The sequence below is a fragment of the Trachypithecus francoisi genome, unplaced genomic scaffold (assembly GCF_009764315.1).
Source record: "Trachypithecus francoisi isolate TF-2019V2 unplaced genomic scaffold, Tfra_2.0 Contig01474, whole genome shotgun sequence".
NCBI lineage: Eukaryota > Metazoa > Chordata > Mammalia > Primates > Cercopithecidae > Trachypithecus > Trachypithecus francoisi.
In genome coordinates this window covers 2,426,635-2,453,914 of record NW_022681435.1, presented here as the reverse complement: position 1 = coordinate 2,453,914, position 27,280 = coordinate 2,426,635, and the positions used below count along the sequence as shown (strand labels likewise).

The 27,280-nt window shown below is 36.4% G+C and overlaps 1 protein-coding gene across 3 annotated transcripts in view; it reads right to left on the bottom strand.

Annotated features, from left to right (window-relative positions):
- Positions 1-27,280, bottom strand: part of WDR7 (WD repeat domain 7) — a 408,770-nt gene that overhangs the window by 286,066 nt on the left and 95,424 nt on the right. For all 3 annotated transcript variants that reach the window (XM_033238435.1, XM_033238452.1, XM_033238442.1), the window contains exons 15-16: positions 6,999-7,768; positions 5,381-5,469 (exon numbers count right to left, since the gene is read on the bottom strand). In XM_033238435.1, the coding sequence (XP_033094326.1) occupies positions 5,381-5,469; positions 6,999-7,768 (859 nt within the window). The remainder of the gene's footprint in view (positions 1-5,380; positions 5,470-6,998; positions 7,769-27,280) is intronic.

Genomic DNA, 27,280 nt, shown 5'->3' with positions numbered 1-27,280 from the left:
CACCTAATAACAGAGCTTCAAAATACATGAAGCAAAAATTGGGATACAAATGTAAGAAGGAATAAACAAACCCATAATTATAGCTGCAGATTCAATATCCTTATTCAATTGATAAAGGCAAGCAGGCAGAAAAATCAGCAAGTATACACTAAACTTGAACACAGGCAACTTGACCTGACTGATAGTCACAAAATATTTCACCCAACAACAGCAGAATACACATTCTTCTGAAGCACACACAGTATATTTACCAAGACAGACTATATTTGGGGCCACAAAACAAGTCTCAATAAATTCAAAAGGATTCATATTGTACAACATGTAGACTATAGTTAGTAACAATGTATTACATACTTAAAACTTGCCAAGGGAGTAATTTTAAGTGAGTAATTTTAAGTGTTCTCAACACACACACAAAATGATACATAGATGAGGTCATAGATATGTTAATTAGCTTGATTTAGCCATCCCACAATGTACACATGTATCAAAACATCATGTTGTACACTATAAATGTATGCAATTTTATTGGACCATAAATAAACACAATCAATTGAAAAAAATGCCAAAGGATTCAAACCACACAAAATACAGTATCTGACCATAAAACGAAAACCAGTAACAGACAGATCTTAGGAAAATCCCCAAGTGTTTGGAAATGTTATTAACGCATTACTAAATTATCCATGGGTAAAAGAAAAAAAAATCAAAAGGAAAATTAAAGGTACAATATGGCAAAGTGTGTGTAATGCCACTAAAATAATACTTAGGGGAAAATTTGTAGCATTGAATGCCTACATTAGAAAAGGAGAAAGGTTTTAAATCAATGATCGCAGCTTTTACCTTAAGAAACTAAAAAATAAGAGCACATTTAAAATGGAAAAAATAAATAATAATCAAATCAAAAATCAATGAAATAGAAAAATAATAGATATCAATGAATAGAAAGCTGGTTCTTTGAAAAGATCCATAAAATTGCTAAGCTACAAGCCAGACTGACCAAGAAAACAGGAAAAAACACAAATTATGAATAACAGAAATGAAAGAGTAAATATAATTTCAAATCCTACAAATATGATAGTAAAAGGAAAATAAAAGATTACGCACAACTTTTTAATGATAAATTTGACACAAATGATCAAAGTTCACCCAAGTAGACATTTTTAAAAACAAGCAGAATGGCCCTATATCTAGAGTACTTTTAAATCTGTAGTTAAAAACCTTCCCATAAAGAAAACTCCTGGGCTTTCACTAGTGAATTAGATCAACGAAATATGGAAGAATGAACAATCTACACACACCCTTCCAGAAAATACAGGGAAAGGGGCTACCTCCGAATTCATTCTGTGAGGCCAGCATTATCCTATCAGCAAAACTGGACAAAGGCATTATTAATAGGATTGAAAACTGAAGACCAAACTTCCTCATGAACATACACATGAACACCCTTAACAAAATTTTAGCAAATTGTACCTAACAAACTATAAAACTGGTAATTCAAAATGTGGTCTATATTGCAAGGTTGTTTTAAAACTCAAAAGTCAATATATTTTGTCTTATTAAGAAAAGACAAAAATCAAATAATCATTTCAATAGATGCACAAAAATCATCTGAATACAATCTAACATCTATTCATAATTTTAAAAATCTCAACAAAGTAAGAATAGAACGGAACTTTTTCAACCTGATAAAGAACATCAAAGAAGGCCTGGTGTGGTGGCTCACACCTGTAATTCCAGCACTTTGGGAGGCCAAGGTGGCAGGATCAAAAGGTCAGGAGATGGAGACCATCCTGGCTAACACGGTAAAACCCCAAATCTACTAAAATTACAAAAAATTAGCCGGGCGTGGTGGCGGGCGCCCACAGTCCCAACTACTCGGGAGGCTGAGGCAGGAGAATGGTGTGAACCTGGGAGGTGGAGCTTGCAGTGAGCCAAGATCACGCCACTGTACTCCAACCTGGGCGACACAGCGAGACTCCATCTCAAAAAAAAAACAAACAAAAAAGAACATCGAAGAAAAACTCACAGCTAACATTATACTCAGCAGTGAAAGACTCAATGCTTTATCCCTCAGATCGGGAATGAGGCAAGAATGTCTGCTCTACCTTTTTCAATTCAACGTCATTCTGGAAGTCCTAACATGTGTAATAAGGTAAGAAAAATAAAATAAAACGCATACTAATTGAAAAGAAGTAAAATTATCTTTATTCACAGGTGATACGATTTTTGGCACACACACAAAAGAAAGAAGGCCTGAAAATCAGTACATAGCCATCCATCTTAAGAAGTCAAAAAAAAAAAAAAACCTAGCACATTGAATCCAAAAAAATGGAGGAAGATGTAAATAAAGAGCAGAATTTAAGGAAGTGGGGAAAAATATGCACTAGAAAAGATAAAGTCAAATTGAGTTCATTAAAATGACTAATAAGATTGATAACCCCCTGGTAAAGACGGATGAAGCAAAAAGAGAGAAGACATAAATTATTAAAATCTGGAATAAAAATAGGGACATACCACAGACATCAGAAAGATTAAAAGACAATATTATAATCTCAAATGTCAATATATTTGAAAATTTAGAATCAGAGAAACTCCTAAATATGTACTACTTAACAAAACTGACACCAAAGAAACAAAATCTGAAAAGTCAAACAATGAGATAAGTTGAACCAGAATTAAAAACTGCCTACAAAGAAAACTCTAGATCTAAATCTAGCAAATTTAAATCTAGAGTTTGAATTTATGAAAGAAACGTTGCCAATCTTATACAAACTCTTCATGAAAATAGAAAAAAAAGAAAACATTCCACAACTCAAGTTTTTGTAACCTAAATAATCTGAAAGCTTCTAACAACATCAGAAAAAAAGTTTTCCTAAATAAAAAAAAAAAATCAAATACAATAATTTATAAGACAATAATACATCACAACAAAATTGGTTTTATTCTAGGATGCAATATTGTATTTATGTTCTAAATTTGCCACATTAATACAGGAAAATAAAAAGTTACACAATCATCTCAATCAATATAGAAAAGGTATGATAAGGCCGGGCGCGGTGGCTCAAGTCTGTAATACCAGCACTTTGGGAGGCCGAGATGGGCGGATCACGAGGTCAGGAGATCGAGACCATCCTGGCTAACACGGTGAAATCCCCGTCTCTACTAAAAAAATACAAAAAAAAAACTAGCCGGGCGTGTTGGCGGGCGCCTGTAGTCCCAGCTACTTGGGAGGCTGAGGCAAGAGAACGGCGCGAACGCGGGAGGCGGAGCTTGCAGTGAGCAGAGATCGGGCCACTGCACTCCAGCCTGGGGGACAGAGCGAGACTCCATCTCAAAAAAAAAAAAAAAAAAAAGAAAAGGTATGATAAAATCCAAATACACTGATGATAAACATTAGCAAAGAAGGAATAAAAGGTAACTAGTTTCTTAACATCTATAAAAGCACACAGGAAATATAATTATGAAAGGTTTAAAAGTTTTCCCTTTAAGACTGAGAATAGAAAAGGTTATCTCATATGATTACCCTGACATTCAAAGGAATCCCCAGATAAATTATTTTAATTAATAGGTGAATTGAGCAAGATTGCTTGATACAATATTAGTATACAAAAATCAACTGCATTTTGATACTGGGGCACAGAAATGAAAAATAGTTAAACATTACCAGTTAAGAAAATTTTTTAAATCCAATATCCGAATCCAATATTTAGATATATAAATGTTATATATCTAAAAATATATATAAAACCTGTACACATAAAACTATAGTTATGATAGATAAAGAACACCTAAATAATGTAGAGACATATCAAGTTGATGTATAATGAGTGAATCCCATAAAGATATTAATTATCTCCAAACTTATCTAAATTCAATATAACTGCAGTTAAAATCACAACAGGTTTCTGTGGCAATTGAGAAACTGATTCTAAAATTTATATTGCAATTCAAAGGGACAAAAATAGCCAAGACACACTTTAAAAAGAAGAAGGTGGTAAGATTTCATCTACTGAATATCGTCTCATTACAGAGCAACAGTAATTAAGACACAAGGCTAGACAAATCAATCAATGGAATCAAACAGCCCAGAAACATACTATCATCTACAAAGAAATTTAATTGGCCAGATGCAACGGCTCACGCCTGTAATTCCAGCACTTTGGGAGGCCAAAGTGGGTGAACTGCTTGAGCTCAGGAGTTCAAGACCAGCCTGGGCAGAATGGCAAAACCCCATCTCTACTAAAAATAGAAAAAATTAGTCAGGCATGGTGATGTGTCTGGGGTCAGGGAAATGAGAAGGGTGACCATGTGGGGTTGGAAATGATGGATAGGAATGGTATAGAAAGTGTGGGAGTTTATCTTCCATAATGAGAACCACCTGACAGTGCCTAATGCTGAAAATCAAGCACACCATTTAAGGATGTTAAAGTAAGTCTCAAATAATCAGCTAAGACAGATAAAAGTACTTATCCTGTGGAAGGGGACAACTACAGATATAAAGTTGGGGGTCTACTGTTTAACAAACCTTGTAAACTACTGTTTGACTCTTTCAAACTTAAAAAAAAGTACCGGGGAGAAAAATGCCAGTATGCCACCATTTATAAGCAGAACCTACATGAACCCATCTGTTGCTTACTTCTTTACTTTTCTCTATCACATTCTGTGAAGAGTCAGTATTAACTCTTTGCCTAAAGGAAAGTTCTCTAAGTAGACATAACTCCCCAACTCTCTTGATTAGCTCATTTGTCAGTCTTAATAGGAATATAAAAGATATACACAGATACATCTAAGTATATTAATTAATTATACTCAGGAATATGTAGGAATTATTAGTAAAGGAAGAGAAACTCAACCTTTCTTCTCTTCTATCTCCTAACGAAAAGCAAAGTATAGGTGAAAGTTAAGGTATATAATGACTTAAATAAAAAGAAAAGATAAAAAGAATAGTTTAACAAGGATTTCCACTTGTGAATCACAACACATGAACTATGGGAAAATGGCAGGAGATGAGCTATAGTGTGGAACTATGAACTTAAGCATTTCTAAATGTAGTTTAAAATACATATAACTTTTAAACTCAAGATACACACATTTAAAACACTACTGTTGTCAAGTTAAGGTGCCCCTAATATATAAAAATTAGGCCAAAGACAGTATAATACAATTATTTGAAATATGTTCATTTATCACTTTCTAAATAAATCTGATTTATTCTTAACTGACATCTTAATTATCCATATTTACATCTGGAATATAACAACTTTTCTCTCTTTTAACAATCCAAGACAAACAAATATTATGATTATACATTAGCTCTGCCTCCTCAGTTTCTAGAGCTGAAATGTCATGTCAATTACTTAATAAGATTTAATTTTACCTTGTTTAATCTGTCCTTGCACAATATTACTGGAAGTTGGAGGGGAACCCCTTGCCTTAGAAAGGTCTGGGGTGGTTGGTCTAGGTGGCCTTAAAAAAGAAGAAAAAAAATACAAGATATATTTTGATACCGTCATGTTTCCAGAACTATTTAAAATAAAAAATTTTCTACTTCTAAACAAATCACAAAACAAACATATATAGAACATTTTCAATTTACCATTCCAGAAAGATTATTTTGGTTTGGACCTATTAACGTTTTCCATTTCAAATGAGTAAATGATTAGCAAGTAAAAATCTGACATGTACAATTTGTGCTTTATATTAGTTTAAGAAATATTTTCTAACATTGTACTTAACCCTTTGTTCTTTAATATTCAGATGCTGATATTTCAGCCTACTCCACAGCACTAGTCCAAGTGAATTCACAGAAAGATAGATTAAAAGCATTCAGCCCAAAAACCTGAAAACAGTCTTTAGGCATTAAGAAATCTTGGACTGTAGAGGCATACTGTCTCAGTTGTGAATTCTGACACTACCACTTACTAGCTATGTTACTTTAGGCACATTACATCATCTCTCTGTGTCTCAGTTTTGTTATCTGTAATAAAGGGATAATAAAAGTACATACCTTATAGGGTTAAGGGCACTAACAAGTTAGTTTTTGTAAAGTACTTACAACACAGACCGACACAGAGTAAGTGCTATATAAGTATTTGTTAGAATTGTTTTTAATTCTTCATATGGTAAATGCTCACTAGAGTATAATAAAAAGTTGCCTCCATAAAAAGACAAATTGAGTCTAAGTATTCTAGAAATATTAAAATAGTATTCTGCATGTTAAAAAGTTTTTTTTCTCTATTGAAAAATTCTGACTACTCACAAAATTCTGAAGCCAAATCTCTGAACACATGCCAATCATTACATATAAGTTACAATGGGAAGAAGCATTTAACCAAATACACAATTTTTATTTTTATTTTTTCTTTTTGGAGACACAGTCTTACTCTGTTGCTTAGGCTGGAGTACAGTGGCACAATCATGGCTCACTGCAGCCATGAACTTCCAGGCTCAAGCAACCCTCTCACCTCAGCCCCCCAAGTAGCTGGGACTACATACATGTAACCACCATGCCCAGCTAATTTTTTTTATTTTTATTTTTGTAGAGGCAGGGTCTCACTATGTTGCTCAGGCTGGTCTCAAACTACTGGCTTCAAGTGATCCTCCTGCCTTAGCCTCCCAAAGTGCTGTGATTACAAGTATGAGCCACCATGCCCAGCCTCAAATATATATTTTGAATTGAATATTAGGGCAAACTTCAAGTACATATACAATTTCATAATTATATTTACGAGAGCTAGTCTATATGACTACCTCCCTCATTCCAAATTTTTAAAAAATAACATCTAAGTATGCCAACGTATATATAAAATAGTATAATTTTATTATGTTTTAACCGGGCATTTTGAAACTGGTGTTTTAAAATGTAAAAAGGAAAAAACTGAGATGACACTAATATAATAAAATTGTGTAGAGCCAAAAAAGAGTAATCAACAATGAAAAAATAAAACAGGTTTCTTTTTTTGAAACTTAATAAAATCAAACTATCATGGTCACACCTGGTAGGACCCTTCTTCATATGATCACCAATAAAAGTTGCATTGGTCATACTCATTAAAGTATTTGCCAAAGAAATGATAGACAGGAGATGCTGTGTGGTGACAGCACGGGACACTCCGTAAGTTCCCTTTCCTACTCCCTCAGTCGCTGGCAGCTTCCTTCCCACTTCTGATTTCCCGTGTGACAGTTTACAAGCAGGCTGATTATAACCCGGCAGCATCAGTGACATATGGCCTCCTCTTGACAAGAGACCAAACGATACTGTGCAGTGGGGTTTCAGCATTCCAAGGCGATCCAGGCAAACTTCATCCAGTACTTCATTCAAACCCCAGGCGTGAAGGCAGGACATAAACAGCTTTGCAGTGTCCATAGTTAAATTATATTCTAATAGGGTCAATGGCTTTGATTTGCTGGACCGATATTCAGGATCACTTTCTTCCCTTCTCTGCCTCATTATCTCCTCATCCTCCTCTTCATCATCAAGGAGGTGTTCCTTGATGTTCTCTTTGATCGTTTCTTTCACTTGTTGGAAGAGAACTGCTGCCCGTTTTCCAGTTAAAAAAGAGCCCCCTTTGTCTGAACTGCCAGATGCTTTTTGCAAATTCTCTGGGGAAATAAGCGCAGTATTCGGCCTAGAGGCTTCTTCAGTCAGGAGTTGAATAATCAACGCTTCCACATCAAAGAATAGCACATGTATGTCCGGGTCTGTTAGGTTTGTCTTTATTGCTTGAACCATCAGGGAGTTATGAGAATATTTAGGTAAATTTCCCTGTAATAAATATTTTTAAAAGATAGTTATAATTAAAAGTGCTTAATTTCATACATTAATTAATAAGCAATAAATAATCAGAGGAATTAACATGCTTATTAAGCTGTCCTTCTAGGAACCTGTATCATGAATAGTAACATACTAACTTTGCCAATCAACAGCATGTAACATATCAGCTTACACAATTAGAAGAACTTCATGCTGAAACAATCATAAAATTGCCAATTAGTTTAAAAACCAAGAAAATAACAGTTTATTATTGAAGCAGGGAGTCTCTTTCCTCACAGTACAGATTAAAATTTGTTTCAATAATTTACGAGCAAATCCTGTCTCTGAGAACAAACTACTGTTCCACCTGATGGAATAATCCGTTTATCGTGGCTCCTGATTCTTTAAGTTGCTACAACCATCATATCCCTCCTTTTTCCATTTTACCTTCAATCTCCCTATTCAAAGATTCCATTTCCTGAATAAAGAACATATTAGAGTTTACTTAGATCCTTTAAAAAATGCTATCTTTTGACCATGCTCCCTTTTCTATTTCTCTCCTCTTCTAGCCAAATTTATGTCCCTTTTAGCAAAATTTACTGAAAGTAGTAGACTAATCCAATGAAAATTCTTCAGTCCCTCTCTTCCTTAATGTCTTTGCAGTATATGACATTGTTATTTCTTGCGAGACAGAAAGAAAAAGAGACAGAGACAGAGAAAGAACTAAAAGAAAGAATAAAAAGCCGCCTCCACAGCATCCTGGAGAGTAATAAAGACTTAACTGGAGAATACCTCCTGGTAAGTCTTCTACCTCTGTCAATCTCTCCCTCTCAGGCAGCTGCCCTGATAACTCATTCATCCTCCTACATGGGAACTATCACCTATATGTAGATGGCTTTCTAATTTCCCATCATCAGCCAGACCAGTCTCCTAAAGGAGTTTCAATCCTTTATCCCCAATGGTTTGTACTGGGAGATCCCACAGTACCTACCTTGCTTTTTACCGTTCTCATCACCACCCCTCACTAAACCTGCTGGACCTCCTGACTCATCAGTTGGAAATCATTCCGTTTTCTTCCTATCTGACCATCACGACAGAAATTCAGACCCTTAGCTTTGCTCCTCAAGACAGGTTTCACTGTCCCTGGTCTCTTACTCCAACACATGTGACCTCCAAAGAGCCACAGACTTCTTTCTGAGGCAAAAATCTAATCATGTCACTCTACCAAAAAATTTCCATTATCATGAATTATTAAGAAAAATAGACAATACAAAAATTCTTAAAAACTAAACAAAACATAAGTGAATAGCTATCTGATCTTGAGATGAGAGTGGACTTTCTAAACATACTTAAAAGTTCACTATGATAAAAAACATGTTAAATGACAACTAAAAAATAGGAACAAAATATTCCAGAAATAGGACTAATGAAGAGTTGTAATAAATACAAACATTTCTTAAAAGCAATAAGAATACTATTGTCAAAAGAAAAATAAAAGAAAAAAGAAAAAAACTATGAAGAACAAAGACAGTAAAAGAAACTAAAGGGTGAAAATAAAGGGTGAATATAGGGAAAACCTGCTCAAATTGGTTGTCAAGGAAATAACAGTTAAAATAACCACAAGAAAAATGTTTTATCTTATTAACTTATTAGCAAACAGTAGACAGTAAAAACAGTATAGAGAAAGTCAAACTCATACACTGCAGGTATGAATTTAAATAGTTTTAAAAGAGTAATTTGGCAAAATACCTCATGAGCCTTTCTGATTGATATTGTTTGATCCAATACATTTATTTCCAGGATCCTATCTTAAATAGTCAGAAATACAGACAAGGATTTATGTTCAAAGATGTTCAGTGAAACCGTAGCCAATATTTTAAATTGGAAACCACCTAAATATCTACAATAAGGAAACCAGTAAATAATTTATGCATAGCCATATAATAAATATTGCAGTATTTATAAATCACATTTTATGTGTACATCTAACCATGTAGGAAAATACCCATGTTCCAATTTTAAGTGAAACTATACACACACCCACATGCGCACACACACACACACACACACACACAAATTATGGTTCCAATTTCAAGTATTTAAAGCTTAAGTATATATATACACACGCACACATATATATAAGCATGGCAAGAAAGACTGCTTATATGGGTGGGTGTGTGTATATACATGTGTATATATATATGGGTGTATATATATACATATATACAGATGTGTATATATATACATATATACAGATGTGTATATATATACATATATACAGATGTGTATATATATATACACACACACACACACCCACCCATATAAGCAGTCTTTCTTGCCATGCTTATATATATATGTGTGTGTGTATATATACTTAAGCATTAAATACATGAAATTGGAACCATAACTGGTGTGTGTGTGTGTGTGTGTGTGTACATGTGGATGTGTGTATAGTTTCATCTCACTTAAAATCTGTATATATGTATATACATTTGTGTGTATATATACACGTATATATACACACACACACACACACACAGCACAAAACATTCTCCAAGATATATTGCTGCTTACCCTTCCAATTTCATCTCTCACCACAATCCCTATAACTTCCACCAAATCAAACCACTTGCACTTTTCTGGACCAAAGCGTGTGTGTGTATATATATATACAAAGTGTGTGTGTATACATGTGTGTATACATATGTGACTGGAAAGAAATGTGTGAAAATATTAATAGTAATTATAATCTTGTGATGGAATCATAGAACATTTTGTTTGTATTTCTACATATTTCTTAGATTGTATATAATCATATAATCAATATATATTATTTTAATAATTAGAAAATAAAGCTCTAGAATAAAATGTGAACTCCTTTAGCACAATTTTCAAAGTCCATTACAGTTTGACACCAAATATACCTTCCGAGCTTTAACAAATAGGCCCTAGTACCAAAACTATGGCCCCTCACATATAAATCCTTTTACTTATTCCCCTTCCCAAAATGCTCTTCCTTCACTCCAATCCCTTCTCTTCCATCGAAGCCCTATTATTCCACAAGTATATGTATATCAAATCATCACACTGTACACCTAGGATATACACAATTGACAATTTGTCAATTGTCCCCCAGTAAATTGGTGGGGGGTGGGAGAAAGAGACTAATTCTGCCAAGGAGGTTATTGAATTCAACTCCCACAACATTTTATGTCTACTGTGTATCACATATTTGTATGTCTTTGCCACATTTATATAATTTGTTGTTCTAGATATTTACATTTTCCTATACTCTACAGGAACATTTCAAAATCAGGGACCAATCATGTCTTACTCACCGTGTACAGTCTAAACCTATTACAGTACCTAACAGAATGAACAAAGACTATTACGAAAATTGTATAAAATTGGCTGGTCCAAGTGCAGTGGTGTTTCGAACTAATTGGTCACAACCAGTTACAGATTTCTTTGTTCCTTCTCCACTCCCACTGCTTCACTTGACTAGCCTTAAAATTTTTTTAGGAAAATTATTTTAAATTGCCAATCAGCTCTTCTGTCATAAAATTACCACAAATCCCTTTAATTGGTCTCTCTTCTGTCTTAATTTCCTCCCATCTGACCATGTTTCTTTCGAGCTTAAGAGACTTCAACATTCTGTTGAACCCAAGGATAAAATCCAGGCTTACCTGCAAAGCACAAAACATCCTCCAAGATATACTGCTGCTTACCCTTCCAAGTTCATCTCTCACCACAGTCCCTATAACTTCCGCCAAATCAAACCACTTGTACTTTCCAAGACCAAGTAGTTTCAGACATTTGTATTTCTGCATATGCTTATGCCAGAATCATGCTCCCTCCTGAATCTCTCTTCTGACACTCAAGTCATACATACTTCTACTCATCCTGCAAGAAGTATTTCAAGTGGCTTCTCTTCTGAAAATTACTTACAAATTTGCCAAGCAGATCTATCACTATTTCCTGTGGGTAAACTTCTGCTCTAAACATTTCTATACTACAGTTAAGCATCCTAAAATACATAAACAATGTGATAAATTTACACTACACAATCATAAATATAAAGTTACAAATGCAGAAAACAATCAAGACTTTCCGAATCTCATTCTCGTATATTTAATTCATTCATTCTCCCAATTGCCTAACACCTATTATGTCTTGTGTTTGTGCAGGGTACTGAGGGTACCAAGATGAGTCAGAAATGGTTTTTCTAGTCATGGAACTCAAAACAGATGATGACATGTACATAAGTTATTATAATGTTGGATGAATGGTGCCATAAAGAGAGATGGCAAGGCACAAGAAGGGGACCCAATGGAGAAAGTACCAACTCCACCCCGGGTGACCAGGAAACCCTCACGGAAGATGTAATGAGCAATGAAGGAGCACTCCTGGCAGAACGATGGCCAGATGTGAAACAGGACAAAGGCAGAAGCATCACACAGTGGATACTGCTAAAACCACAAGTGTCCAAGATGAAGAATGCAAGGCATGGCTTTATCCTGCAGGCTCGGGAGCCACTAAAGCAGTATTTTTCTCAGAATCATCAGGAGTGCTTGTTAAATACAGCTTCCTGGGCCTGATATCAGACCCGAACCAGTATCTTTAGGAATGCATCAGAATCTAATGAGCACCCCAGATTACTTTATGCAGTAAAGTTTGAGAACTGTTGTCTAAAAGTTTTAATGAGGGGAGTAACATGATCAAACTTAATTGTATAAACATTTACCTACCAGCAATGTTGGCTAAAGGGAGCAAAATCAGTAATGAATGTGAAATGGAAGGCAACTGAAACCATCCAAATGAGGGAAGATAAAAGCATGCAATAGCACTGAGCATGTAGAAAACAGGACAGGTTGAATAACATATACATTACCCTTTTATTTCTCATAGCACTGTGCTTTATCTTTTCTTTTTCAGACACTGAATGGATAATGTCAGACACTATGCTTACTGCTTTTTACCTACCAACAGTAGTTTGAGTGAATACTACATAAAATTACATAAATATTTTATCTAAAATAATATTGATATGGAAAATTATTATTAATAATGATAGCTACCACATACAAAAGCTGTTGTTATGGCCTAGGCACCAGACTAGGTATTAGGGCTGGTTATGTCACGCAGAAGATAAAATATCATCATATATCAATATTAGGTAGACAGACCCGACACTGGGTATGAAGGAATAGGTAGTAACAACATTAGGTAAAAGAGCCCACCACAGTGCTTTGGCAGATGCTGCCTCTCTGGGAAAGACGTGCAAAATTCTTTCAGGATAAAGACAAAGACCATTGCTACCAAAGAATATAAAATCAAACATGCTTGGTAAAGAAATTATTGAAGCAGCACGAGTGACTTGAAGAAAAAAGGAGGCTAGAGTGGTAGCCTCAAGACAGCCCTTGAAGCTCTTGCACCTGATGTCAACCCCACATGCCTGCTTTCCGCACCTGCAGATGTGCGAATGTTTCTGTCCCTTCCTGGGAGGTGTGCCAGCAGACAGCCCACGTGCATGGACACCTGAAACGTCATCTAGTGTCTGGGACAAGGATATCTGGATACAACTGTGTGTGATTCCTCTTATCGGAACTTCTTAGTGCACTGATTGTGTCATTGTAGCAAAAACTAGACCTAACAGCAATCCACAGAAAAAAGAGTTGAAAGACGAAAGAAAGGAAAGAAAGGAAAGAAAGAAAGAAAGAAAGAAAGAAAGAGAGAGAGAGAAAAGCAAAGAAAAGGAAAGAAAGAAAGAAAAAACGGGGACAAAAACAGCTGAGAAGATAACAGGAGGAGACAAAAGAAAAGAAGAGAAAATGACTAACCTTGAAGTCCTATAGATAAACTATAAAATTTCTGATATCACCAAGTCCTGCATAATTTGCAATACCTGACAATAGATTTAACTAACCCAACAAGGTCTTGTTACAACAAAATATAGGTATGCAGCAAAGTTGTGAGGATATTTTGGCTAAATGCATGGAGATGGCAGAATTAATCACCAACATGTCTGATATTGTAATATAGTACACTAAATTTATCTATGGGAAATTAAAACATCTAACAAACTCATAAGTCTCTGGGCTTAATCATAAGATATTCATGTCTAGAGCACACTAATTCATTCAAATGAGCTTATTATACTCTCAACAATTTCAAACACAGGCTATCGGATCCAGAAAATTCTCTAGCAGGAAGCTTAGTATGCTTCTGCTGCTACCTTTATTAAGAACGTTTGAAATGTGTGCTCACAAACTCACCTCTACATTATCATGGAAGAAGATTAAATTCCGTTTAACAAATATTTGTGAAGTGCCTTTTATGCGCAAGATGCTTGGGAGAAAATAAAGCCTCTGTTCTTAAGAAGAAAGCCAACAAGGAAAGCTAAATTATAAGGTACATACAAATGAAAAGATCTCAAATTTGCTAGTAAAACTCAACGATAAATGCAAAATACATCCATCTACACACACTTACTTAGAAGGGTAGTAAGACAGACATATTTGACATTTTCAGTGTAAAAACCAAGTCAATTGTAACTTTAAATACAGAGCTAACCATTTCAGATTTTAAATAAGGAATCTGACTGAAAATATTACAGAAATAAAACCACAGAAAAAAATTATTCGATTGCTTCCTCATTGCTGAAAGTGAATCTGTGGCAATTATAGGTTAAGAGTAACAGGTAAAATCGTCTCTCGAGTGAAAACCCAAGGAAAACAACAGAACTATGATTCATGAGATTAATCTGTATTCAAGCATGGATATTTTTCAGCACATAATCACACAGACACACACACATACATACATACACACACACACACACACACCCATATGCAGTAGCCTCCAGCAACAAAAAAGCAATAACTTAGAATCTGCAGAGGAAAAAATGTTGATGAATCCTTGTTTATCATTATTATATATTTATAATGTTTATCATTAAATATTTTAATATATTCTAGGGTTAAATCATGTCTGGTGAAATACCTGAAAGCTGTGTTTTCTAAAACCAATATTATAATGATATTTCCAGTGTATTTCGTTTCATCCTATGACAAAGAGAAACGTAAAACAATGGCAATAATTGCATTCTTTCACCATTCACTTCAATGATCCTGACTTAAAGCTTACTTATTTCACAATCATTTTTTAACATTGCAGTTTTCAAGAGGATTTTAAAATACCTTGTAAAATAATTTACTATTTATCTTGAATGAGCACTGAGTCCAATCTATAGTGATATCAAATGGTTCCTATAGCCAATTAAAAAGAGTTTATTTATACCAGCAAGCACTACAGACATAGGCTGATTTTCATGCTAAAGTATAAAGCAGAAGAGTTAATAATTAAAAAAAAAAAATCAGAATCTCCTTTGAAAGCAGAGATTAAGGATACTAAGAACAAGGCTAGGAAATACCACACATCTAACACAAACACACACACACACACACACACACACTTCTATAGGTATTAATACCTTGAATCTTGAAATAGAAAACAAAAAACACTTGACAAATCTTAGTATGCTGTTTTACAAAATCATGTAGCCATATTACATTGCATGTTCTAAATAATGTTAAATTTCCGTGAAAAATGGTTTATTGCCTAATAATATTTTGGCAGGAAAAACAAGTTAAATATTTAATAATTTTACTATTGATTTAGTATAGAATGTTTATTGAATAAAAGTTTTTAAAATAATTTCTGAAATTCAGCTGCATGTCAAATGTAAAAAGGTCACTGAATAAAAACAAATTGATGTCTTGACATAATTTTTAAATAGCTAAGGGAAAAACCTCATCATCCACTAAAAAATATGCACAATATGGTTTCAATATTAAATATTTTAAGTACTAGAAAAAAGGAAGAAAGGAAGGAAGGAGGAGAAAGGCAGAGAGTGAAAAGGGAGGCACAAAAATTAGAAAATGTCAAGAAACTGTGGAAGACTGAAATGGGTATTTGGTGCCCTCTGCTGTTGTTTTGCTGTTACTTAACATTAAGAGTTAGGATAATACAAGTGAGTTTTCTTTCATCAGAGAATCCATTTATGTTGGAAATAGACAATATATACCACTATTCATCTTAAATATTTTATTTTAGACAGGATAAGTCTTCATGAGTAGGTGTGAATGACAATATAGTCATGGAGTTCATGTTATTTGACTTTTCATGTGTTTTCATTAACAAGCATGTTAATAAGCATAAACCAGAGATATTTAACTGACTGAGGTTTTAAGGTTTGATATTACACTATAATTTAATATGATATAAAATACAAATCAAATAAGTAAGTTGTAACCATTAAGTATAAACGTTTAGGTCATGCCTTTGACAAAGAAAATATCTTTCAAAGATATTTCTGTAGACCATGTCTCACTGGATAATGCCTGAATAATAATATCCAAATAGTGTTAATATATTAAGAGGTTAGAAGATCAATATATTAAGAGCTTCCACAACAGTAGCACAAGAGATTGATTTTTCAACTCTTCCCAAAGGGCCGAGTTACCAAAGTAACAAGACTAGGAGTGTTCCTCCACTGTACAGACCTTTACACGACTCAGTTAACTTCCCTAGCATCAATTTTTCTATCTTCCAAATAAAGAAAAGACTGCCTGCCTCAATGAGTTGTTGTAAACAGCGAACAGATAATACAAGCAGTATTCCTTTCACTGGTAAGGGAGAGATAACAAAACCCTGCTCACTTTATCTCAAATGAATGTATCAAAGATACATGTGAACATAGTTTATACGAAGTGAAAGAAACAAAATGCAAAAGTCCAAAGAGCTCCTAGCATAACACACCCTTCTAGATATGCTGAAACCCTTAATACACTTGTAAAGGAATGGAAACAAGGGTGAGATTCCGGGAGGCTCCACTTGGTAAGAACAAGGATAAGACTAATAATGAGAACATGAAAAGAAGAAAAAAAACTGCCCTAATCGACCCTGGGGCACTGTGATGAACAAGCCCTAATTTGAAATGTTCATGCTCACGTAGATTCTAAGCTATTTTGAACTCTCTTCTCTCATCACTGTCCAACTTGGCCCACATCTCACTATTCTCTCCGCACAGTGGCCATGCCCACGTGCATCGGCACAGGCTGCTCCCTTTGCCTAGGATGTTTTTCCTCCTAATGTCAAGCCTCTCTCTTCTGAAAAGCCTTCCCAACAACCTTTCAGGTCAGTTTGTCTCCTTGGGATTCTCTCCCACTTGGTTCATACCTTAAGTAGTAAAAGGCTCAACACAATGAACTGCACACTTTTCTCCCACATCACAGCAGAAACTCCTCAATGCCAGGGCCCAGGGCCCACTGGGTGTGGGTGTAACTTATGCCCTCTCCAGCTGGTTCTAGCTTGGGGCCTAGCTCATAGTATGCACTCAATATATGCTGAATGAATGCATGAATCAATCAATCAAGAGTATTAAGCTATGTATGTTGAACAACTATTGTGATGTTTTCAAACATGTTATCCCATTTAACTTCATCACAACCCTATTATACCAATTTTAAAACTAAAACCAAGTTGAAGATAAGAAATAAGTCAGTCACCTAAGGTCACACAGCAAGTCAATGGTGACAATACAAGAGGAAGTCAGGTTCCTCCTCTATGTGCCTACCACTTCCTACATGTTTTGAATAATTCTAGCTATCAAGAGACTCTCAACATTCATTCTGTAGAGATTTTAGAGAGAAAGGAGGTGGTGAGGGAAAGGGTGAATCCACTCCACATTAGTGAACCCTCAAATCCTGGGTGATGTAGTGATTCAATGAACACTTTGTGCTGAGCACTGGAAATGTGAGAAGCAATATGGTGTGGTCCTCTGAGAAGCTCTTTGTCTGATACAGAGCAGTGGTTTTGAGCAGGCGGTAATTCTCCCGTCACTCCCAAGGGACACTTGGTAACGTCTGGAGACACTTTGCTAGTGACAACCTGGAAGGGGTGCTAATAGCATCTAGTTGGTAGAGGCTAGGGATGGTGCTAAAAATACTGCAGTGCACAGGATTCCACAAGAAAAAATTATTCAGCCAAAAATGTCAATAGTGTTGAGGTTGAGAAACTCTGATATGGAGAAGTAGAGACGGAAATAAATCTACCTGCTTACATATATTGGTACTATAGAATAAGTACTAGGATAGCAATATAATCCAAGTGCCAGAGAATCAGAGAGGAAGAGACCCAACTGCCCCTGTCTGATTTGGCTGTATTATTATACTTGAAAAATTCAGGAAGCCTTTGTAGGGACAGAGGTCACAGAACTCATGCTCATGAGATGAGTAGGAGTTAGCCAGGTGAAGGGTGGGACAAGCATACAGCAAGTACTACACTTACTGAAATAGAAGTGAAGGAGACTAAAAACCAAGTAACATTACACTGTAAAAAGCTAAAATCCTGGCTTATGCTGATAGATCCCTTCCCCTTTTACCGTTTCCATTCTTTTTCCTACCTCGTCCGTTCTACCCATCTGTTTGCCTGAGAAAATATCACTTTTACCAGAGCTGATTGCTGCTTGGTGTGATTGTGATTGAGATGTGAATGCAATTAGGAAAAATCAGTATTTTTATACAAAATAAGAGAGAGATCAGTGGAAGACATTAACAGAAAGATCTTTGGATATATTTTACCTGTTGTAGTCAGTTGACAGCATCATATAGAATTACAGCCACAACCACTATGTACCAATTATACTTCTTAAACTTGGACAATGCAGTAAACTGTCTCCCTGAGATATTTCTATTCAAGGTTAATTTTAGGGCCTGCAATATCATGTCATATAAATCATCTTATGAGACTCACACTGGAAAAAATGTTTAAACCTTGAAGTCATTGTCCCTGGCTCACACCTTTGCTGGCCATCCATTGTCCCAGGAAAGTTCAGCATTCGTACAGGTCAGTGATTTCAACTTATGGTCTGCAGTTGTTGGGGGTCAAGGGGCTTCCTTATGAGATGTAAAAGGATTCAAAGTAGGAGGGCAAATGACACAACGTTAAGCATAGGGTAATTCAGTAAAGTGAATTACTAAGGTTACTTTCGCTAATTATGCTACAAGTGCTATTTTTATATTTTGCTATTTATAACCTTAAATTAGCACGTGACCAGTATTCTAGAACAGGAGTCCCCAACCTTCAGGTCACGAACTGGCACTGGTCCACAGGTCCACGGCTTTTTAGGAATGGGGTTCTACAGCAGAAGGTAGGCGGCAGGCAAGTGAGTACTACCACCTGAGCTCCACCTCCTGTCACATCAGCAGCAGTATTAGCTTCTCATAGGAGTGAAAACCCTATTGTGAACTGTGTATGCAAGGGATTTACGTGTGCACTCCTTATGAGACTCTAACTATGCCAGTTTCATCCCAAAACCATCTACCCTAGGCCACGAAAAGACCGTCTTGCATGAAACCAGTCCCTGGTGCCAAAAAGGTTGGGGCCTGCTGTTCTGGAGACTTTCAGCATTCTAATAAGATGTCATACTATTATGAACTGTAGAGTAATGGTACAAAAATTTTACTGCATATGACCACTGGACAGTCTCACATAAAGGATGCCTTAATAATCCGTACATCATAAGTGCCGGCTTTCAAATGCTGTTATCTTGCTTTCAAATTGCAAGTTCCTATTAGATTCGTCATTTAGTTTGGGGATTTTTACTTGCATCAACAATATTTTAAACTATAATTTTCCAAAACACATTCATAAGGCATGTATGAATCCTATTGTTAAATGCTATCTTAATCCTTACTCCCAAATTAGCCTGTTAGATGGCACTGCATTCTTATCACGAGGCTCTTTATCCAGTGGGAGGAGAAAAGACCAGGAAAGTGCACCATCAAATACTAAAAGCCATAGTGACTTTCACAACTTCCCCTCCACTCAACCTCAGCCAGCCACTCCCACGGCCATGCACACTGGGTCCTGTCCTTACCTGAGAAACCTTAAATGCTAATATCCCCACTCTGGCCACACCTTCTAGAGTTCCAGATCTTCCCCACACCTGCTCTTCAGCCTCTTGGAGCACAAACTGCTACAACCTGTGGGTGGGAATCATCTGGGAACCTTTGAAACCTCTCACACAAAGGTTGCACTCCATACCAATTAAATCAGAAAATCCTCGTGTAGGAGCCAGGTGCCAGTAGTCCCTAAAGATCCTCAGGTGATTTCAGATGCAGCATGGTTTGGGAACCACTATCATGGGGCATTCAGGCCCTGGATTCCACAATTTCCTCAAAGACCATCAGCCCCTCTTCCCCTTCCTTGTCTGTACTAACACAGTCGGTCCTGGCAATCAGTGTTTCACAACCACCCTCCATTCCCTTTAACATCTGCATTTCAACTACAAATTCAGTGAATCCTTACACTGGCTCTCAGACCCCTCCTTCCCTAATCCCTACCACTCTCATCAGGTCCCAACTCAGGATCACTCCCTTCCTCCCTATGGACAATTTTACCGCCAACTTCTGGGATAAATGGGAAGGCTTTAGGAATGTTCTCTCCTCAATCCCTATCCACTATCCACAGAAACATACCATCTGGACACCCAGCCTGTGCTCTTTCCCTTCAGTTTCAGAAATAAGGTTTTCCTCCTCCACATCAAGGCCAACTGCCTTCCCTCCCTTTACCTTTGAAATCGCCCACTCTCTCATGCCCTGGGGAACCTACCTTCGTCAATGATCAATTCCTTCCCTATCCTGATCTAGAATGCTCCTTTCACGACTGGATCATCATCCTCAGCCCACAAATACTCTCAGCTGTCTTCAAAACTACATCTCCCTCTAGCTACTCTCTTTCCTTCTCTTCTTATACACATCTTTCAAAAGTATTCTACATTTGTTACTATTTCTATTTCCACACTTTCCTTTCACTCCTTAACCCTCCACAATCAACCTTCTGCTCTCAACGTCCTGGGAAGACAGTTCTTAAAAAGAATACTAATGACTTCACTGACAAACACATTTTGATCCTTCTAATACTCAACATGTACCGCATTTGACACAAGTGATTACTCTCTACTCTGCCTGACACTCTCAATTCCCTCTGTTTACAGGTTAGCCCATTCTCTTGGCTCTCCTCACATGCCTCACACCACTCCTCCTCTAAATCATTTCCTTTCCCTCCTCCCTTAAGGTTAGTAAGCCGAGAGTCTATCTCTGAATGATCTCCTCCACTTCCACAGTACTAAGAACCATCTTTCGTATGTCTCATCACCACAGTCCTGCCTCACGTTTCACTCTCTTAAAGGTTTGGCAGACATCACAACATAGATGCCCCATAGGAACCTCATACTCACCATAAACAAAGCAACTCCTCATCATCCCGGACAAAACCTGCTCTTACATTCGATATCACATGTGATAGAGCTACTTTCTATTCTATCACCCAATCAGAAAACCTGTGGGCCAACCTTCCTTCCACCCATACCTAAACAATCACGAAGTCTCACCGAATCTAACTCACAAATAGTTCTTGAATTTAAACTCTCCTCCCTATTACCTCTTGTCTGTTTTACATACTGGCTTTCATATATAGTTTCTTTTGAGAGTAGGATTACAAAGCTATTTTTTTTTCAACTTTGAAAGCCACTGAGTTAGAAGATAAAGCTTAAGTACCTTCACATGGTGCTTCAATGGACTCGCCTCATTTCCCACCACAACTGTCTCCCTGCGTATGGTATTTCCTACTTCCTGCTTTGCTTGGGCCACCTAGTCCTCCCGGAACACACCGCAACCCATCTGCTTCCATCGTCTGACTATATCTATTCATCCATGAATGTCTCCTCCTCCAAGAAGCCAGTCCTGATCACCTCAAGCTAAGACAGCCTTCAGCAATACTTTCTGCATGTCTCAGCCATCTTCGCTTCTTTATTGAATTGTATTTATCTGTGTGTATTTTCTGAAGGTAAATATGTCTTATTCATTTGGTTCCCCAGGACCTAACACAGTACCTAGTAGTCAATAAATGTTTAACTGAACTTGACTGATTCAATTATTTTCTAACAGAGGCTTTAAAAGTCAAGATGTTTGAAAAACTTCTATATGTTCTCATAAAGAACAGATTTTCAAACAGAAGAGGATTATTTCAATTCCCAAAATATTAAAGTATTAGTATTTTGACATAAATATGTATATTTTTATAAATTACTTCACAATACCTTTGAGTTCCCAAATAAGAGTTAAATATAAAGTATCATACACAAGGACTAGAAAGATCTGGCTGCTGAAAAGGTCATAGGGTTTAATCCACCTAGCACTCCCTATTCTCTCAGCATTCTACTATTTGATTTATGATGTGAGATAGTAAAAGAAATTTCTCCTTAGCTGTATCTAACCAATATTCCACAATAATGTATATTTCTTCTTAATATAGTATATTTTTATTAATGTATTTGCAAGGAAAAAAATTGTTCTGAATTTAAAACCATCATAGAACAAGACTGCTTTCCATTGGCTCAGAACATGATAAATTATATTTAGTGTGAACTATGAATCCCATTCATAAATCCATTGAACACCTATTATATGTAAGGCACAGGGTCAATAAGGCACTAGAACCACAAGGTTTATTAGGCTTCAGGAAGGGTTGTTCCATTGTATATGTCATTATTTGATGGTATTATGCAATCACCACAATAAATCCAGTCATGTCTAATTCAAGGATCCTTAAAAAGGGAAAAGAGCCAAAAATCCTGTAATCACCAGAAACTTAGCAAATATGAATTAAATATTTAGTTAATTTTGAGAATTTAGTTTTATTCCTTAATGTAATGGTTGAGATTGCATTCATAGTAACCTAAAACTCATTTCCTTCAAACTGGAGAAGACTTGGTGGAAAGGCACCGTGAGGTGGAAATTTTTAATGTATCCATCCCAAACTCTCTGAAATATATACACATGATGCACACATACATTTACCCATAAAGGAGCACATGCACTCACAACCTACATATAGGGTAATTTTCTACGTGTGTGAGAGTCCTATAACAGTGGACTTTTATTTTAATGGAGAACTTGGAGCAGATGTTAGATTTGTGGGAGCAGGAAGTGCTGATTAAATACAAAAATATCAATCATAAGGTATTACCTGGGGGAAAGATCATAAACTAGAAGAGTGGCAGAGGCAGAGAGAAGACTGCTTTCAGAAGGAGATAAAAATGACAAAAGTTCATTTTGGATTGGTTTTCAAGAGAAGATAGTTGGATAACATTTAGGATTTTTAATATAGATAATGGGACAAACAGTGATGACAGTTACTACGACAGAAAAAGTATTGGCAAACCTTTTCTGTAAAGAGTCATGTAGCAAATACTTTAAACTTTGAGGGCCACAAAGCTTTATGTCACATATTCTTAAGAATAGTTTTAAAATATAAAAACCATTCATAGCTCAAGGGCCCTATTGACCTGTAGGCCACAGCTTGCACACACTAGGTAGTACCAAATAATGAGAAATGGAACGTTCTATGGGACATGATGTTGAGTTCAATCTTAAACATGTTGGTTTTAAAGTACCTTGGATAAAGCAGAGATCAAGCAAGCAGTAGGACCATCACTGGGAATATAGAAAGCAACAAAGCTTTTGAAAGTCTTGTAGGGCTAAAGAGAAAATTGAATATTCAAGGGACCAAGATCCTAGTGAGAAGGGTGGGAAAGAAAACAGAAGCTGACACAGGGCCATTCATGTCAAATGCCAAATACTGAAGTTGTGTAGGGAAACTAGGAATGTCTCTAGAAAACAAAACAGAGTTTTTGGCAGGGTTGTCATGCTTAAGAAGATAAGAGTTAGGATTCAGGACTCGACAAGCAGAATAACCTCGTTAAATACTCCAGGATCTCTGTTGGAAGCCCTGGAAGGACTAGAGAAGTAGAAGCAAAATCACAGGTAGGCAGAGATTTAAAATACTGCAAACTAGCCTTGACTCAGGTTAGTCCCTGATTATATTAGTTGATCAGTATTCTATCTGACCAGCAAAGAAAGGGTGAGCCCCCTCTAGAAGAGGACATCATTTGAACAAGCTACATTTTTTTGTCTACAATATCTGGTATTTAACAAAAAATTACTAAACATGCCAACAGATTACAGCATGAAACTGAAATTATAGGCAATTAAAAGAGAGTCACCAGTAATACAGATATTAGAGTTGGCAGAAAAAGATTTTAAGATAATTAGGATTAATATGTTCAAGGAAATACAGAAAATGTTGGAAAAAGAAGATAAAAAGATAAAGAATTTCAGTAGATAACTGAAATCTATTTTTACAAAAGGATCAGATAGGTACTCTAGAAATAAAGACTAATAATAACAAAAAGTAGTAACTAAATAAAGGAGTTTGGGGAAAAACAGAGCAGAAAACATTAGTCCTGTGGAACACAGAAAATATAAACATTGAAACACAGAGGGAGAAAAAGATTACAAAATACAGAGAAGAACATCAGACCTACGAAAAACATTTTTTTAAAAACGGGCAAAGGAGGGTTTTTTGTGTCTCTATCTCCTTCAGTTCTGCTCTGACCTTAGTTATTTCTTGCCTTCTGCTAGCTTTTGAATGTTTTTGCTCTTGCTTATCTAGTTCTTTTAATTGTGATGTTAGGGTGTCAATTTTAGATCTTTCCTGCTTTCTCTTGTGGGCATTTAGTGCTATAAGTTTACCTCTACACACTGCTTTAAATGTGTCCCAGAGATTCTGGTATGTTGTGTCTTTGTTCTCATTGATTTCAAAGAACATCTTTATTTCTGCCTTCATTACATTATGTACTCAGTAGTCATTCAGGAGCAGGTTGTTCAGTTTCCATGTAGTTGAGTGGTTTTGAGTGAGTATCTTAATCCTGAGTTTCAGTATGATTGCACTGTGGTCTGAGAGACAGTGTGTTACAATTTCTGTTCTTTTACATTTGCTGGGGAGTGCTTTACTTCCAACTATGTGGTCAATTTTGGAATAAGTGCGATGTGATGCTGAGAAGAATGTATATTCTGTTGATTTGGGGTGGAGAGTTCTGTAGATGTCTATTAGGTCCACTTGGTGCAGAGTTGAGTTCGATTCCAGGATATCCTTGTTAACTTTCTGTCTCGTTGATCTGTCTAATGTTGACAGTGGGGTGTTAAAGTCTCCCATTATTATTGTGTGGGAGTCTGAGTCTCGTTGTAGGTCTCTAAGGACTTGCTTTATGAATCTGGGTGCTCCTGTATTGGATGCATATATATTTAGGATAGTTAGCTCTTCTTGTTGAATTGATCCCTTTACTCTTATGTGATGGCCTTCTTTGTCTCTTTTGATCTTTGCTGGTTTAAAGTCTGTTTTATCAGAGACCAGGATTGCAATCCCTGCTTTTTTTTTGTTTTCCATTTGCTTGGTGGATCTTCCTCCATCCCTTTATTTTGAGCCTATGTATGTCTCTGCATGTGAGATAATGGGTCTCCAGAATACAGCAGACTGATGGGTCTTGACTCTTTATCCAATTTGCCAGTCTGTGTCTTTTAACTGGAGCATTTAGCGCATTTACATTTAAGGTTAATATTGTTATGTGTGAATTTGATTCTGTCATTATGATGTTAGCTGGTTATTTTGCTCGTTAGTTGATGCAGTTTCATCCTAGCTTAGACAGTCTATACAATTTGGAATGCTTTTGCAGTGGCTGGTACTGGTTGTTCCTTTCCATGTTCAGTGCTTCCTTCAGGAGCTCTTTTAGGGCAGGCCCGGTGGTGACAAAATCTCTCAGGATTTGCTTGTCCGTAAAGGATTTTATTTCTCCTTCACTTATGAAGCTTAGTTTGGCTGGATATGAAATTCTCGGCTGAAAATTCTTTTCTTTAAGAATGTTGAATATTGTACCCCACTCTCTTCTGGCTTGTAGTGTTTCTGCCGAGAGATCCGCAGTTAGTCTGATGGGCATCCCTTTGTGAGTAACCCGACCTTTCTCCCTGACTGCCCTTAACATTTTTTCCTTCATTTCAACTTTAGTGAATCTGACAATTATATGTCTTGGAGTTGCTCTTCTCAAGGAGTATCTTTGTGGCATTCTCTGTATTTCCTGAATTTGAATGTTGGCATGCCACAACCCCAACAAAAAGTGGGCAAAGGATATGAAAAGACACTTCTCAAAAGAAGACATTTATGCAGCCAACTGACACAAGAAAAAATGCTCATCATCACTGGCCATCAGAGAAATGCAAATCAAAACCATAATGAGATACCATCTCACACCAGTTAGAATGGCAATCATTAAAAAGTCAGGAAACAACAGGTGCTGGAGAGGATGTGGAGAAATAGGAACACTTTTACACTGTTGGTGGGACTGTAAACTAGTTCAACCATTATGGAAGACAGTGTGGCAATTCCTCAAGGATCTAGAACTAGAAATACTATTTGACCCAGCCACCTCATTACTGGGTATATACCCAAAGGATTATAAATCATGCTGCCATAAAGACACATGCTCACGTATATTTATTGCGGCACTATTCACAATAGCAAAGACTTGGAACCAACCCAAATGTCCATCAATGACAGACTGGATTAAGAAAATGTGGCACATATACACCATGGAATACTATGCAGCCATAAAAAAAGGATGAGTTCAAGTCCTTTGTAGGGACATGGATGAAGCTGGAAGCCATCATTCTCAGCAAACTATCGCAAGGACAAAAAACCAAACACCACATGTTCTCACTCACAGGTGGGAATTGAACAATGAGAACACTTGGACACAGGAAGGGGAACATCACACACTGGGACCTGTCATGGAGTGAGGAGAGGGGGGAGGGATAGCATTAGGAGATATACCTAATGTAAATGAAGAGTTAATGGGTGCAGCACACCAACATGGGACATGTATACATTTGTAACAAACCTGCACGTTGTGCACATGTATCCCAGAACTTAAAGTATAATAAAAAATAAAATAAAATGAAAATGGGCAAAGAAGGCAGTCTAATTTACATGTAATTGGAGTTTCTGAAAGAGAGGTGAGAAAGTAGCATCTGAAAAGATAATGTCCTCAGGAATTTTCCTGCACTAGTGAAAGACACAAACCTATAGATTCAAAAAGCTCTGGCAACTCCAAGCAGTATAAAAAGAAAAAACAAAAAAAGAAAATCACATCTAGGTATGTCATATTTAAATGCAAAAAAACAAGGGATAAATAGAAAACCTTAAAAGCAATGGGCGGGGATCCAAAGGAATAACAATAAGAATTATAGTTTATTTCCCACCCCACAAATAAAAAGATGGAAATGAAAAGATAACGAAATCTTTACAGTGCAAAAGACCACCAACCTAAAAATCTAAAATCAGCAAACATATCCTTCAAAAACAGAGAACATTTTCAGACAATGAAAAACTGAGAAAAATCAATGCCTATAAATTGTACAAAAAGAAATCAGTAGTTCTTTAGAGGAAGAAAATGATCTTGGATGAAAACATGAAAATGTAAAGTAGGAACAGCTCCAGGCTACAGCTCCCAGCATGAGCGATGCAGAAGACAGGTGATTTCTGCATTTCCAACTGAGGTACCGGGTT